Source organism: Dipodomys spectabilis, unplaced genomic scaffold (assembly GCF_019054845.1).
Source record: "Dipodomys spectabilis isolate Male_0828 unplaced genomic scaffold, ASM1905484v1 ptg000235l, whole genome shotgun sequence".
NCBI classification, from domain to species: domain Eukaryota; kingdom Metazoa; phylum Chordata; class Mammalia; order Rodentia; family Heteromyidae; genus Dipodomys; species Dipodomys spectabilis.
Genome location: NW_024870912.1, coordinates 2040029 through 2053586, shown reverse-complemented (window position 1 = coordinate 2053586; position 13558 = coordinate 2040029). Strand labels below are relative to the sequence as shown.

The 13558-nt window shown below is 39.9% G+C and overlaps 1 protein-coding gene across 1 annotated transcript in view; it reads left to right on the top strand.

Moving 5' to 3' along the window:
- The window catches only part of L3mbtl4 (L3MBTL histone methyl-lysine binding protein 4), a 310153-nt gene that overhangs the window by 202314 nt on the left and 94281 nt on the right, over nucleotides 1-13558 (top strand). The window contains exon 14 of the mRNA XM_042699191.1: nucleotides 4197-4370. Coding sequence (XP_042555125.1) covers nucleotides 4197-4370 — 174 coding nt within the window. The remainder of the gene's footprint in view (nucleotides 1-4196; nucleotides 4371-13558) is intronic.

The window sequence follows — 13558 nt, the reverse complement described above, 5'->3', positions numbered from 1 at the left end:
CACTCTGGAGCATAAGCACCTGGAAGACTGGCCAGCAGGAAGCTGATCAGGTGGGAGAGTAGGAGGCAGGGGTTGTGGCTTCGGGAGAGATGACAGGAAAAATAGGACCACAGTGTGCTGTACCAGGGAGACACCGGAATTCTAATCATGGCAGCAGACCAAGGCACTTAATGAAGGTGCCCAGAGGCCACGAGGTTGATGAAACTCCATTCAGGGTACTTAACACGGGTGTCAGCTGCTGCTTATGCTGTTGTTGCTTCTGCTATTGAAACACTTGAAATCTGATCAGGATGGGTTCTGGGATATAAGCAACAGAAGCAGCACTGGGCATTGGAGGCCCTGCTATAGAAGGAAGGAGGAAGGGAGGAAAGGAGGGAGACCAATGTGCCTGCTGGTCCTGAGGCTTGAACCAAGGACCTGGGCAATGTCTGTCCTTTAAGCTTTTTTACTTACAGCTTGCTCTCTGTCACTTGAGCCACAGCTCCACTTCTAGCCTTTTAGTGACTAATTGCAGATAAGAGTCTCACAGATGTTCCTGCCTAGGCTAGCTTTGAACTATAATCCCCAGACCTCAGCCTCCTGAATAGCTGTGATTAAAGTCATAAGCCACTGGTGCCTGGCTAAACATGATTCTTAAATATTCCCCAAACCAAAGAACTGCCATTCTTATTGTATTCATTACTATCTTATTGTAATATTGGCATGGTAAAGAGTTCATGGTTTTTATTGTTTTCTCCCATTCAGAGCTAAGAAGAGGAGTAGGATTTGTAATTTCTTTGAAATGCGTGTCTGCAACTATGTCACAGCTTTTTGTTTCACATATTTTCTTCATCTGCTTGGCTATTAATGAGTTTTGTAAAAAATATTTGGTTGACCCACATGAAACTCCTGATACTCAGCTGTTTAAGAAGTACCAGTTCCTAAGGGTCAGCCCAATAGGCCTTGCTGTCTCTACCTACTTTTCCTGCAAACACAGCTTCTTTCTGAATACAGAAAGAATGCGGGAAGGCCAAAAGAGCCAAGGGCCCACAGAGGATCTGTGCTGCAAGCCCCTCTCAGCTGCAGGGCTTGCCAGTCTGATCTCTGTCAGGGATAACTTGGAACTTGAGCAGATTTCCTCTTTACCCATCAGAAACTGACATTTTATTGTGGCCAACACAACTTGAAGTCATAGAGATTTCAACTTAGGTCAGCAGTTTTCTAAAAGAGCTATGTCTTTGGGAATGACAGTTTCCCAGTTATTTGACTAAATTCAAATATTCCAAAATAAGTTTCAAATGTTTTTTTAAAATCATATTTAGGACTTCAACTTTTTTCCCTATGTGAGTAGATTTTTGCAGAATTGTACATGCTCTTAAGCATACAGAGAGAGAGTGAGAGAGAGAGGGGGGAGGGAGGAAGAGAGGGAGGGAGGAAATTAGGGAGGAAGAGAGAAAAGGAGAGAGAAAGATCGGAGTGGCGCTGTCTCTTTTACCCATTTCTCTGCAAAGAGGGAAGGGAAGAACAGCATGACACTAAGAAAATCTGCTTTTGGCATTCTGAGAACCTGAATGCCGCAAACAATTATACAGAAGATTTCTCCTCCCCACTTCCTTTGGACCATTTGTCACTAACTTCTTTCAGATTGGCCACCAGCATCTTCCTCTTCAACTTATGGTTTTGTCATTTAATATATTCTTTAGAACCTTACATGTGATTCTACTTTGCATAATCTGGAGTTGTGTCCTCATGTGCCTCACAGACAGGAACTACTTTATACTACTGGTGCTGAACTGAGCAAGAGGGTTCATGCAATCTATTTCCAAATGCTGAATAAGTAAATCTTAGGTAGAGGCAGCACTTACGCAGGTTCCATTCACAGAGGTGAGATGAGAGAAAATTAGGAAGGACACTCACCACCATAATGATCATTAGAAAGCAACAAATAGGGAGTATGCATTGGATGTACAGCAGAGCTTTGAGGTACAAAATCTCAGTGAATCCACAGAATCTTGATGGAAACACAGTCTCTTAGCATAATGCCTTGCAGCCTCCTCTGCAATCTTAAATTTCCTACAGTGTAACTAAACAGACCTCTCTTGCTCTTTTGCAAAAGCAAAGGGTCCAAATCTCCTGGACCACTCTCGAGCTGATAAGCTCCACCCTGTCCCATCCTCAGCCAACCCAATCCTGGCAGACCCTGTTAAACTAGCTTGTGAATTCTTTGCACAAGAAGGATTACCATAGCTTCTTTTGTGCTCCGTGTTTTGATGGTGCTAAAACCCCTTTTCCCTCTTCTGTCTACCTAATTGATGTTACTGATTAAGCAATTTGGGGAATTCCCTAGAAATTGCCAGAAGGCCCTGGGGAAGTTGCTTATTCAGTGTGATCCTGTTTCCTTACCTGTAAACTGTGCACCTGAATAACTTCTTGAGTATTTGTCTGTAAATATTACAAATAATATAAAAAGCACTTTGCATTGTGATGGACAAATAGTATATATTTTGTTTTTTATTACAAAATTATTACAAAATCATTCACTGCTATCACCTTTACAATAACAATAAAATGCATTAAAATAATTAAATTGCAGCTATTAGTATGTATGTTTTTACCTCTTCCCTGGGTTTATCTTCTCTAGCATGGTGCATGTGCTCTGTTAATGGACTATCAAATCACTAACTACATAGACTAGCAGCAGTTATCCTCACGCAGAACATGCATACAGAGCATTCTCCAATCCACAGCAGTGTGCTGCGCTGTGGTGATGCTGGCATTGGCCCATCTTACCACATCAGGCAAGGCTGATGTCATCCAGATTCCAGAACTCTTTTCCAGATGCATCATCACCTTTGAGTCCAGGCCCCACCTGGAAAACTCTGTACCTTAAATTAAAGTTTTCTTTGGTTCCTGACTTTATCACCACCTTTAAACAACAAGAGAAAACTCGCATAGAGTCATAAGCAGTTACTTTCATATAGTCATAAGCAATTACTTGTATACTATGTATCTGTAAGCTTACAGTAAATAGGAACTGAGTTTCTAAAAAAAGCAACCAACTATTTCACCGCTGATGGCTTTCACCATGTGTTTGTCTAGCTGTGGAATGTCAGCCACCATTGTGTGTGTGTTGTGTGTGTGTGTGTGTGTGTGTGTGTGTGTGTGTGTGTGTGTGGTTTCTCACAACAGCTCTTCTGAAACCTGATCTGTTTTTTCACTCCACTAAGGAGGAACTCTGAAGCCTAGACAGGACACAGCTTCCCCAGAGTAATGTCTAGGCAACCTGTCGTGCCTGTGATTTTCATGGCACCAGCTGCCTTGTACCTGGCAGCAGTGAAGAGACCTTTTTGGAGACAGGGACAAGGGCACAGAGGCATAATGGGGACAGTGAGTGTAGCTGAGTCACGTGTCCACTCAGATCGCTGTACCTAGGGGCTGGTTCCAGCAGCACCCAGGCTTCAGGGATCTACTTGGTCATGGTAGGGGCAAGAAAAGAGCCAGGAGAAGTGGGCTCATTGACCTGCAAAGCACCCCAGTATAACCTAACATAACCTCCTTAGGAAGTTACAGGGCGATTATGTAGAAATGCAGATGGTGTTCCTGCAAACCTAAATAGTAGGCACTGAGAGCATGATGTTCTTGGATTCTGGTGAATGGTCTTAGCCAAGGAGTCAAAAGAGGCTAATCTCACTGCTCTGGTGGAAGCTGTGGGGCAACTGGATGCCACTGTTAGGTTTCTGGATGCTGTTGTCTGGTGAATCTGCCTGTGCTATTTCAGCTGCCTGGGTCTAGGGTCTGCAACATGAGATGTTCTCAAAAGGCAATATGAGAGGTGAGCACTAGTGAGCTCATGCTTGTAAGCATAGCTGTTAAGGAGATCTGAGGATTGAAGTTCAAAGCCAACCTCGGCAGGGAAGTCCATAAAACTCTTATTTCCAATTCATCAGCAAAACGCTAGATGTAGAGGTATGGCTCAAATGGTAGAGCACAAGCTTGAGCATGAGTCCTTGGGTTCAAGCCCCAGTTCCAGCATTATCACCCCCCCTCCAAAAAGAAAAAAAAGGCAGTATGAAAAGAAATTATTATTGAGTGTGTTCAGGGAGAGAAGAATGTCGGATTTCCTTTTAAATATTAAATGCAAGTCTATTCCAATGACAATGGAGATCTGATTGATCACTCAAAAATGACAGCTGTGCTTTCATTTTTATACAAAACAGTGCTTTTGGCTGCCCTTATTCGGACATGAACTTGAAGAAGGAGGTCACAAGTCCTGGTGGTCTAAAAGAACAAACTCAAGCACCTCTGGAAGCAGATGCTTCCCACTCAACACTGAAAAATCTTTCTGGTCTGAACTTCAATGGGAAACATGCAAAGGTGAACAGTCAGCCCCGGTAAGAAACTTTCAGTAAAATACAAACCAAGAAGTAAACCATGTAGACTAATAAAGGAACAATTGTGTTGTTTGTTCTTGACTTATGGCCAAAACAGTTCTTATTTCTGGACATTGGTTATATTCAGTAGCTCACAGAAGTTACCAAGGCCTGATCTACATCTTAAAATATTTTCTGTTAGATCATATACAGATATAACTTCTTGCAAGTATATAAGTAATCAGCAAAAAGTATATCTCATCTGTACGTTCTAGAAGATTCCCTTTCATTGTACAAACGCCTTTGTTCTTTGGACTCCTTTCACAAGCGTTCTGTCTTTGGCCATGGTTGAGTGCATCTGCTGAGTCACAGCAGGATTTTCCTCTCCTGTTTGTTCCTGGCCTTCGTCACCTCAAATCCGGACAGACCTGAGATATGATTTCTTTCTCTGAGTAGTTTCCATTTTGACTCTTTGATAACATAATGCTCTTTTATTTCTCAATATAAACTTAAAGAATCACTTCACAATTTTTCATTTCTATAGTTCGTCACAATTTTTATTAAACTACAATTATTTCCGAAATAAGTGTATGGAGCATACACAAACTTACTAGATGACTTTTAGCCTTAGTAAGCAAACAGATAATATCTATTCTCTGAAGTCCTCTTCACTCCATGTTAGGAAGTATAAACACAAGGAAAATTCAACAAAAGGGACCAGGTAAGGACTGAGCTGAAAATGGCTACACAGACATGTTCCAGACCCACTGTATGTGGAAGGAGTTACATCCAAAGCCTTGAGGACCCCCCTCCCCCCGCTTTGCCTGTCTAAGTGTTGGGTATGGGGGGGGGCACTGTTCTTTCCCCTAAGCCTCAGAGCCTGGCTCTTTCCATTGACAAGTGGTGTGAATTTTCCCCAGGACAGAACAGCCCTCTGTATGTTCACACTCTGCCCCAGCCCCAGCAGAACAGACTCCTTTCCCCCAGAGGGGGGAGCTTGATCATTTGGCTGCTAAGGTACACGTTCTACATGGCTTTTCTATCCTGACTACGGATTTTCTTTTCTTTTCTCTTTTTTCCATGAGAATGTCTTAGAAGATTTGAGTGGTATTTTATTTTTGTTAAGTAGCTTTTTTGATTTTGATGGCTCCGTGCACAATTGTAAGCTAGCCTACTCCCTGGCACAAGATCTGTTTTGTATAGGCACACATGCCTCTATTTTTGTAGTTGTATCTTGCATTTTTATTATTTGTTGCACACCCACTGCTCCTGTGGAAACTTCACAGGGTCTAGTTGTTCTTTGCTGCCTGTTCCCACCCACACTGTTTACAATTCAAGGAGTTTACAGCTTGTACATCTTTTCCATTTCCTCCTTGAAGGAGATTTGTTTGTTCTTTCTTTGGATTTAACTGTTTCCCAAAGACGAAGGCTTATTTATTCCAGAATCGTGGAGTCCAGACCATCCATTTTCCTTCTTTCTTTTCACTACATTCTGTTGTATTTTCCCCCAATACAAACCCAGTCACTATCTTATAAATATTTTAGACATTCATCCTCAATGTCAAAAGCTACAGAGTCTAAGCAGATCTTTGAACTGCTTTAAAAAATTATTATAGTCATGTTTTCTCAGAGGTTAACTAAGTTATTCTCTCCAGCCAACACTGATATCTTGTCCTCATCTTAAAGGTCTCTTTGGAATTTTCCTTTTGAAATATATTATCTTTTTTTTTTTTTTTTACTGTTTTTAAAGGGCTCTACACTGAAATAAATATCAAGTAGATATACTACAGATAGAAAGAAAGTAGAGAATGTTAATTCATATTCAAGCAGAAATTCACAGATGATCCAATTCTGCCAAATCTTAATTTATGCCCTTATAGAATTTTGTGAGTAGCTAGAAGAGATAGTGTCACACAGTATACTCCCGAATCCTCCTTTTGCTGTCACATCTTTATCCCAAAGCTACTCTTTCTTGTTAATATGATGATGTCTGGATACAAAATATGAGCAGACACAGTTATATGCTCTTCGAATCCACCTGCACCTTTTTGGCATTCTGTAGGTGATTTTAAATTCCAGGCTGAGGAAGAAAGAACAAGAAAACCAACAAGAGGTGATCAGCTGCGCATGATCCGCCAGCTCTCCTCAGTTTCCTTCAGTGCTTCCCTGAGCTATCTTCCTTGTAACCAGAATCTTTTTTTGCTCTTGAAATCACATGATAGTAATACAGGCAGAGGAACCTTTAAGTTCCGTTTCTTTTCTTCTACCTACTGAAGAGAAGTAATTGTTTCTTTGGCTTCTTTCCCAAGGACAGGGTTGGAGTTTACACTGGGTGAAAGTTAGAGCTGAGGTTTCTACTGGCTCCCAAGTGATTTGTTCCTCAAGTGTTCTCTCCAGACCTTTGATAACATCTTAGAGACACTTGTCACTTCAGAGTCTCCAGACATCCAACAATTTAAGCAATTTTTTTTTCTAAAAACAATTACTTGTATGGTAGTTAGGAGAATTTTATCTTTCCCTTAACTGTATTTCAGTTGTGTGATTACTTAAAAAAATCTATTTGTATTAATCTTTATATGAGGTTATTACAGGATTATATGTACATTTATGACTCATGCAGAATTTAGTAGCAGAAATAGTCTATTTATATTCATGGACTCTTTTTTGGCAATGTTGGCAATTGAACTTAGGACCTTATGCTTGCTAGGCAAGTGCTCAACCACTTGAGGCATGTTCCAGTTCCTTTGGCTTTTAGTTTGTTTTCCAGAGAGCATCTGATGCTTTAGTCTAATCAGCTTTGGAGCTTTTGTCCAGCTGGCTTTGAACCATGATCCTCCTACCCCCAAGTCCCGAGTAATTACCATGAATTACCATGTCTGGCACTATGTTTACTTTTTTTAAAAAAATAGTCATATTTTAAACTTACACATACTATATAATTCTAGATGTTCACAAGATTTATAGTCAGAACTGTCAACTATTCATGTTAGGTTGATTTTCAGTAGTCAGGTGCAATAGCTTACAGTATAGCATATGTATAGCTTATGTAACGTATATATGTGGACACATATATATGAGTATTCTTTTTTAGCTTATATGTACTGATAGAGTAAATCATACATTATCCATGGTTCATTAAGTAGAGGTGAGTGGCCTTATGCTTGAAGTCTTCAGTTTATGTCTATACTCCACAGGAAAATTTGTTTTAGGGTTTATAGTTTACATATACAGTATCTTCAGAGTTTCTTACAGTCTTATGATTTAGGCAAAATATCTTACCTTGTCATCCATGGCAAGAGTGCCAAATTTAGAAAGTAGAGACCTATGTTCTGATAATTTAAAGTTCAGATATAGGTCTTGTGGTTATCTCTAGTGTATTTCTGCACAAAAATCGTAACACCAGGATGAACAATAATGATATCGTACAGTTCCATTGGTCTAACCTATTACAACGGCCTGTATGTGATAGTTATTTTTATCCTAATTTTATAAGACAGGTACCTGGAGGTTCAGAAAAGATTCAAACACAGAACTGCCTGATTTCAAATTCCATGCACATTTTGACTATATTAGACTAGCAGAAAAACTCTGTGTTAAGACCTTGAAAGAGGCTGCTAGATTTATATTTAGACCACTTGCTATTAATGTATAGGAGTCTTTGGATCATCTTCTTATGACTGTATTTCTTTGCTAATTTTGTGAAAATAGAACTGATGAAGGAGAAGGACCATACTACATTCCTGTTTATTCCTATTTATGTTACATATAATAAGTCAAAATGTTTCACCTTGAACACATTTCCTTGTAAAACACTGAAAGGCTTGCATCTGTAATAAGAGAATAAATCCAGAGTCATTGAAACATTGTCATCATAAACAAAATGGCTTTGGAATATGAGTGTTCCTTCACCCTGAGGGGGCCATATACTCTTGACTCCCCCACCTACCTGGGTGTTCTCTAAAAATGTCTACCTCCCAAAGCAGTGTGCACTTTAATATTAAAACTCAAACAACTGATAGTGCACAATCCACTGGAATGCCAGTCAGTGCTATGAAGGTAACATAAGAAAATGGCTAATAAAGCTCACTTTGTTTTCCCCAGTGCCTTCCATCTTAGGAGGTTTGTGCATTTCTCTAAGGCTGGAATTGGGAATGGAAATGGCTGGGGGAAATTATAGTAATCAGAGGGGACATCACACAATGGAATCAGTCCTTAATAATCCTGATAATAAATTACACTGTCATGAGCCAAATCCTTTATTATTTCCTCCTGCCCAATCAGCAGCAGCATAGAAAACCTTTTACTAGGGCCATTCTAAGGATTCCAGCAGTGCTAGCTGTTTCTTCCCGACGTGAACCTTCCAAGTCAGTAAAGAGGGCTGCTCTGATCCATCGGGCGCCCCTTGCTTCCTCTGCTTGGTATGGTGAAGTCTGCTCAGTGACCCCATTGTCCCTATCACTGTCACCCTCAGCATTGCTTCTATTCCAGCCCAGCCTCTGTTCCCATCCTGGGCACATTTTTGTTCCTTCTTACAGCTTCTCCCTTCTTAAGTCTCACCTTTATCTGTTAGCTAGAATCTTGTTAAGGATCTTTGCATCTGTGTTCATCAAGGAGATTGGCCTGTAATTCTCCTTTTTGGTTGGGTCTTTGCCTGGTTTGGGGATGAGTGTGATATTGGCTTTGTAGAATGAGTTTGGGATAGCTCCCTCCTTCTCTGTTTCTCTGAAGAGCTTGAGGAGTATGGGTATTAGTTCTTCTTTAAAGGTCTTATAGAATTCTGCTGTGAATCCTGAGGATTGACTCAGGGCTGGCTTTTGCTCATGGGTACCATCCTATCACTTTAGCCACAGTTCCACTTCCAAGTTTTCTGGTAGTTAATTGGAAATAAAAGTCTCACGGACTTTTCCTGCCCAGGCTGGCTTGGAACCTTGATCCTCAGATCTCAGCCTCCTGAGTAGCTAGGATTACAGGTGTGCACTACTGGCACCTGACTTATGTGGAAGTTTTTAAAACATTTCCGACTTTTAAGAGCTTCTGGAAATGAGAGTTTGTGTTCTGATGTCTCCATGTTTCTTACACATAGTAGGTATTGAGAAAGTAGATGGATTTTGAGCAACCACTGTGGCCAGATCTTGGGATGCAGACTTTAGAAGAAGCCAGCTTTACCCCTGCCCTCAGTACTCCTCTGGCCTTTTGGTCTGAACCACACAGGACAGCTTATTTTTGTGTCTTCATGTATTATTTTTAATACTTTTTGTATAAGTGCCTCATTTTCTTAAAAAGCTATGGACTGCCAAAGGGATGCACCAGTGTTTTCTTTTTTAAGTTTGTGTTGTTGTTTTTTTTCTCATTACTGTTGATACTGCAAATTCTTAGTATGTTTGAGTTTGTTCAGTCAGTTATAAATAATTTTCCTCCTTTGCCTATACATGATGTACAGGATGTATTGGATATACATGTGAGCTCTCGTGTTAGATTTTTTAATTTAGGCATATAGATATGAATATAGGCCTGACAATACTTAGAGCCTATTGAAATAATAGCTCCAGATCCTTTTACTGAATTGACTTTAAAAATGTTGATTTAAAAGTCTTGTTTTCTAACAAGTTCTAGCTGGGTATATACTACTCATCTTGACATCCAGCATAAGAATCCAGACCTTCATTTATTTAGTCTGAGGTAGCAATCAGCCTGTAGAAAGAAAGCATGATCCAAGCATGACTAGGATACCCAGGATCCTTCTGAAAGCAAGATCCTTCTTCTGGAGATTGTACCTAGATAGTATAACCCTTTGGACACTCAGAGACCCCTTTCTCTCCTCCCCCGCAGCTGGACAGCAAGAAGCCTCTAACCAGATGGAATAATCTGGGAACTTTCCAGTGTTAAAAGCACTAAGTGTAGAAAGGAGTCCAGAGACGAAGAGCTGAGTTCTCTCATTGGCCCTGTTGGTGGTTGTAACTTGAAGCTCTCTCTGCCTCCCTGCTATAGTTCTGCTTTGTGATTTCATACCACTACTAGCCAGTGTTTGAAACTCAGAACACGATTGACTTTTGTCATTTGGATATCTAATAATACTTACCTCTCTGAATTTCAGGATCATTACTGTTGCCAGATCCTAAAATTAGAGGTATCCATTCATCCCTTTCAACCTTCATCTGTTAGATAAATATTTAGAATGGTACCATTCCAAACTCTGGTAAAACAGCAGTGAGCAATCATGCAGAAATCCTTAGTCAGTCTGTTCTGTTTTTAGTAATTAAGAAAACTACCCTAACACAGGTAGGTGGCTTCAGTCCCCATGGACTTGTCAATAGGGCATGTTGTCATTCAGCAAGTGTACCCAGAGACTCTGATGGGGCCACAGTGATAGAAAACAGTGTGCAAGATGCTAGCCATATGGAAATAAGCCAATGGGATGGATGCAGGAAGAAAGGAAATAAAATACCAAAGAAGAGAATGTCCACAGGTTGTAGTAAGTGCCATGACAAAGTCACACAAGGTGTTATAATGACAGCAGTTACTTGTCAGAGTCCTCAAGTCAGAAAGTAGGCCCAAGCCATTCAGGAAAGGAGAAAAGGGTTCTGCTGAACATTTTGCGGATTAAAATGAAATCGGTAGTGTCACGATCAACTGAGGAACTTAGAAACTGCAATACCACCCAAGGCCCTACCTAACTTCTTTTGGTCCCTCTGCTATGTCCTTCAGCCCCTTCATCGTAGCTCTGGCTTCTTAAACAAATGCACAGTTCTGGTGAAATGATAGCAAATAACCAAGCTATGCCTTAGTAGGGTCTTGAAAAATACATTTTTTTTTTCTGAGTTGATCCTCATAAGACAGTACATAATTTATTGTGAATCTTTGGATTTCTGGAATCCTGCCTTGGCCCAGGCTCTTAGTAATTAAATTCTGTAGAACATTGTGTCCTAAATCTGCATGGTTCCTCTCGCATAAAGGAAATATTAGTGTTCCTGCACCCAGAAAAAAAAAAGGAAAAATCTCTGCTTCCTGAGCACTAGCAGAATTTTTTTTATTTCTCATCTTCATTATCTGGCTCTAAAATAAGTATTTTCTGTTCACTAAAATAGTAAAGTTGGGGCATCTAACATGATTTTGTGCCCATTACTAAAGTGGTACCTGTTTATTAGAAGGAAAACAGGAAATGGAAATGAGTAAAAATTAAAAACGTTAATAATAACCAGGTCTTTTTCAATCAAACAGCATAACTTAAGAGACTTGTAAAATTTTAAGAAAATGTCCATTGAAATAATTTAAGAAATATACAGGGTTTAAAAATTAAGAATTTCTAGCTGGGTGATAGTGGCTCACGTCTATAATCTTAGCTACTCTGGAGGCTGAGATCTGAGGATTGTGGTTCAAAGCCAGCCGGAGCAGGAAAGTCCTTGAGACTCTTATCTCTAATTAACCACCAGAAAACCAGAAGTGGCACTGTGGCTCAAGTGGTAGAGCGCTGGCCTTGAGCTGAAGAGCATAGGCACAGCACTCAGCCCCAGAGTTCAAGCCCCATGACCAACCCCTCTCCCTCCCTATGGCTCAGCTTGGAGGATTTAAATTGAGGTTGCTAGTGTTAACACTGTCACCCACACTATTATACCTCCTTATTTTCATGTCTACATTTGCATATGAGTGTGTACCTGCATACTTCCACCTTTAAAAGTATTGACAAGAGTACTCATTACCTTACTCATGTAACTTAGCATCTTTACAATAAAATAAAATTTTTAACAAGTATTCATATAATTTTTTGTTAATCTTCAACACATTTTCTTTTATTTAAGGATATTCATGACTGTATTACCGTGTCAGCAGAAAGGGAACTAATGCATTATTTTTGACAAGTGTATTTATTGTATTCCATACCTTAACTCATTAGCCCTGTTTCTCCTATTGACAAGTATTTTCCGGTATTTTTTTTTCTTGTAGAAAATGCCTCATTGAGCATTTTCACATGGATACCTTTATTTGAAGATGCATTATACTGTCACATTTCTAAAGGCTTAACTACTACTTGTTTACAAACTACAATTAGATGATTCCTGAAAATGATTGACTCCTACGGATTCTTGGTCATTTGGCTGTTAAATGGATGAATTTGCTTATCCAGATATACATACATGGAAATGGAGGAAGAATGTTATTGTAGTTGAAATTATCTGTGTCCAGTTCCACATGTCTCTGTTCCCCCACCACTTAACTCTTACTCCCTTCATCCCCCCCCCAAATATCTACCCCACTGAGGTTCCTCTGTTCTGAGGCGCATCTCAAACCATCACCTGAAAGCGTTGCTGAGTGTCTCTCACCCATGAGAAAAATCCCCTCTTGCTTTATATCCTGTAGTTCCTTCTAAAAATTGCCTATTTGATGAAGCTATTTTTTTTCAGTCTGCTGTGTGTAAAAGCCAGCAGGACAAGACTCTCCCATGAAACAATGCAACCTACAGTTAGGAAACCCTTAACGATGTTGATTGGTTAGACTTGGAGAATTCACCTAAGGACAAAGGGAGTAAGGGCCTGATGCCTGCCTTACAAGTCTTATTATATGTTCTAAATCTATGAGGTTGCTTGGGCAATGTGGAAGGAAAAGCAGCAGTAAAACTAATCACATGTGATGCATTGGTTTAAACTTTATAAACCTCTTGCTCTTTGTCTAGAACAGGGGTCAGCAAACTCTGAGTCACACAGTAAATATTTTAAGTTTGGCCAGCCCCAGAATCTCTGTTCTTTATTATCATTTTCCCATATTCTTTGTAAAATGGCTACTCTGTGAGACCTAGTACAGGAGCTGTGTGTCTCTGGTACTCCATGCTGACCTGATGCTCACCACCTAAGTATAATCCAGATCTATCATTTATATTCTCTTTTATAAGGATATAATGAAGGCCTTATAATATACATACATAGAGAATACACTGAAAATGATGTTATTGAATTAATGAAAAATATTCTACAGATTTGAATACATAGGGAGTTCTTTTACACCATTATTAAAATGTATTATTTCACTAATTACTCGGAACCATACAAAGCAGTTGCTACTGCTAAACACTCTGTGTTTAAACATCTACTGTGGGTCGCAGTCCTAGAAGCTGGATCCTAGACATCAATGCAAACATCCCTGCATCATTTATATATCTCTCTTCCATACCATAATTATTTACCAGTCTGGGGAGGAGGTGCTCCAATGCAACCAGG